The following is a 2,665-nucleotide window of genomic DNA, read 5'->3' as shown; positions in this document are numbered from 1 at the left end:
GTCGGAGGGGCAGTACTGAGGGAGCCCCGCACTGTCGGAGGGGCAGTACTGAGGGAGCGCCGCACAGTCGGAGGGGCAGTACTGAGGGAACACCGCACTGTCGGAGGGGCAGTACTGAGGGAGCGCCGCACTGTCGGAGGGACAGTACTGAGGGAGCGCCGCACTGTCGGAGGGGCAGTACTGAGGGAGCGCCGCACAGTCGGAGGGGCAGTACTGAGGGAGCGCCGCACAGTCGGAGGGGCAGCACTGAGGGAGCGCCGCACAGTCGGAGGGGCAGTACTGAGGGAACACCGCACTGTCGGAGGGGCAGTACTGAGGGAGCGCCGCACAGTCGGAGGGACAGTACTGAGGGAGTGCCGCACTGTCGGAGGGACAGTACTGAGGGAGCGCCGCACTGTCGGAGGGGCAGTACTGAGGGAGCGCCGCACTGTCGGAGGGGCAGTACTGAGGGAGCGCCGCACTGTCGGAGGGGCAGTACTGAGGGAGTGCCGCACTGTCGGAGGGGCAGTAGTGAGGGAGCACCGCACTGTCGGAGGGGCAGTACTGAGGGAGCGCCGCACTGTCGGAGGGGCAGTACTGAGGGAGCGGCGCACTGTCGGAGGGGCAGTACTGAGGGAGCGGCGCACTGTCGGAGGGGCAGTACTGAGGGAGCGGCACACTGTTGGAGGGGCAGTACTGAGGGAGTGTGCACTGTCAGAGGGGCGGTACTGAGGGAGTGCCGCACTGTCGGAGGGGCAGTACTGAGGGAGTGCCGCACTGTCGGAGGGGCTGATCTTCTACCTCAACTCTACTTTCGTGCACTGTTCCCATATCCCTTGATTCCCTTAATATTCAAAAATCTATCAATTTCTGAATATACTCAACGACTGAGCCTCCACAGCCCTCTGGGGCAGAGAATTCCAAAGATTCACCACCCTCTGAGTGAAGAAATTTCTCCTCATCTCAGTCCTAAATGGCTGAGCCCTTATCCTGAGACTGTGACCCCTGGTTCTAGACTCCCCAGCCTGGGGGGAAACACCCTCCCTGCATCTCCCTGGTCAATCCCTGTAAGAATTTTGTATGTTTCAATGAGATCACCTCTCATTCTTCTAAACTCTAGAGAATATCGGCCTAGTCTACTCAATCTCTCCTCATAGGACAATCCCCCCATCCCAGGAATCAGTCTGGTGAACCTTCGCTGCACTCCCTCAATGCTAATACTTACTGTCCTTGCTGCTGTCGCTCAGTCCCCAAGTCCAAATCTGAAAATTGGCGAGGGAAAAGAATAGTAATGGGGCAATGTACTGACCGTAAGACATAGGGGTAACCGAAGGCTCGCTCTCTCTCACCAGGTCTATCCGGATGAAGGCCATTACTTCAGGTTGGAGAAAAACAGCAAACACCTTCAGAAAACAATCGTTGGGTTCTTGCAGGACTGCTTCAGAGACAAGCTGAGACAGGGCCAGTGGGCTCCGGGGGCTGAGTAGGCTCCCACTCGCCTGGTCCGTGCAGGAGTGCTGCGGGATGACTGGGAACCCCAGCGATAGCGGGCCTGACACCCCATGTACAGGGGGGGTTGGGAAAGGGACGTGTCAACACGGGGATCTGGGAGGGTGGCCATCGCGGGCACTGATGGGACTGGCATGAGGATTGGTTGCCTGTGCGACACTCCCGTTCACAGGGCACACAGGCCAATGGTGTCTTTGCATGCACGGGCCGCAGAAACTCCACCATCTCGCAATGGGGCTGTCGACGTCAGACACGCAACAAAACACACACCGGCTGCTGCTATCTGTGGTCTGGTCTGACCGTGATTTCCAACTGATTGCTCGAGTCTGATTGTGATCATTCTATAACTTGATTACTCACATCTGATTATGATCATTCTATCTCTGGTTGATTGCTCACATCTGATTATGATCATTCTATCTCTGGTTGATTGCTCACGTCTGATTATGATCATTCTATCTCTGGTTGATTGCTCACGTCTGATTATGATCATTCTATCTCTGGTTGATTGCTCACGTCTGATTGCGATCATTCTATCTCTGATTGCTCATGTCTGATTGTGATCATTCTCTCTCTGATTGCTCGAGTCTGATTGTGATCATTCTCTCTCTGATTGCTCGAGTCTGATTGTGATCATTCTCTCTCTGATTGCTCGTGTCTGATTGTGATCATTCTATAACTTGATTGCTCGTGTCTGATTGTGATCATTCTCTCTCTGATTGCTCGAGTCTGATTGTGATCATTCTCTCTCTGATTGCTCGTGTCTGATTGTGATCATTCTCTCTCTGATTGCTCGTGTCTGATTGTGATCATTCTCTCTCTGATTGCTCGTGTCTGATTGTGATCATTCTCTCTCTGATTGCTCGTGTCTGATTGTGATCATTCTATAACTTGATTGCTCATGTCTGATTGTGATCATTCTCTCTCTGATTGCTTGAGTCTGATTGTGATCATTCTCTCTCTGATTGCTCGCGTCTGATTGTGATCATTCTCTCTCTGATTGCTCGTGTCTGATTGTGATCATTCTCTCTCTGATTGCTCGTGTCTGATTGTGATCATTCTATAACTTGATTGCTCATGTCTGATTGTGATCATTCTCTCTCTGATTGCTCGAGTCTGATTGTGATCATTCTCTCTCTGATTGCTCGAGTCTGATTGTGATCATTCTCTCTCTGAT

The 2,665-nt window shown here is 52.9% G+C and overlaps 1 protein-coding gene across 1 annotated transcript in view; it reads left to right on the top strand.

Annotated features, from left to right (window-relative positions):
- Nucleotides 1-2,665, top strand: part of LOC139241122 (inactive dipeptidyl peptidase 10-like) — a 104,521-nt gene extending 101,856 nt beyond the window's left edge. The window contains exon 16 of the mRNA XM_070869817.1: nucleotides 1,332-2,665. Within this exon, the coding sequence (XP_070725918.1) occupies nucleotides 1,332-1,466 (135 nt within the window). The 3' untranslated portion in view covers nucleotides 1,467-2,665. The remainder of the gene's footprint in view (nucleotides 1-1,331) is intronic.

This window comes from Pristiophorus japonicus, chromosome Y, assembly GCF_044704955.1.
Source record: "Pristiophorus japonicus isolate sPriJap1 chromosome Y, sPriJap1.hap1, whole genome shotgun sequence".
NCBI classification, from domain to species: Eukaryota; Metazoa; Chordata; class Chondrichthyes; family Pristiophoridae; genus Pristiophorus; species Pristiophorus japonicus.
The sequence above is the reverse complement of the archived record's forward strand: the minus strand, read 5'-3'. Positions and strand labels throughout refer to the sequence as shown.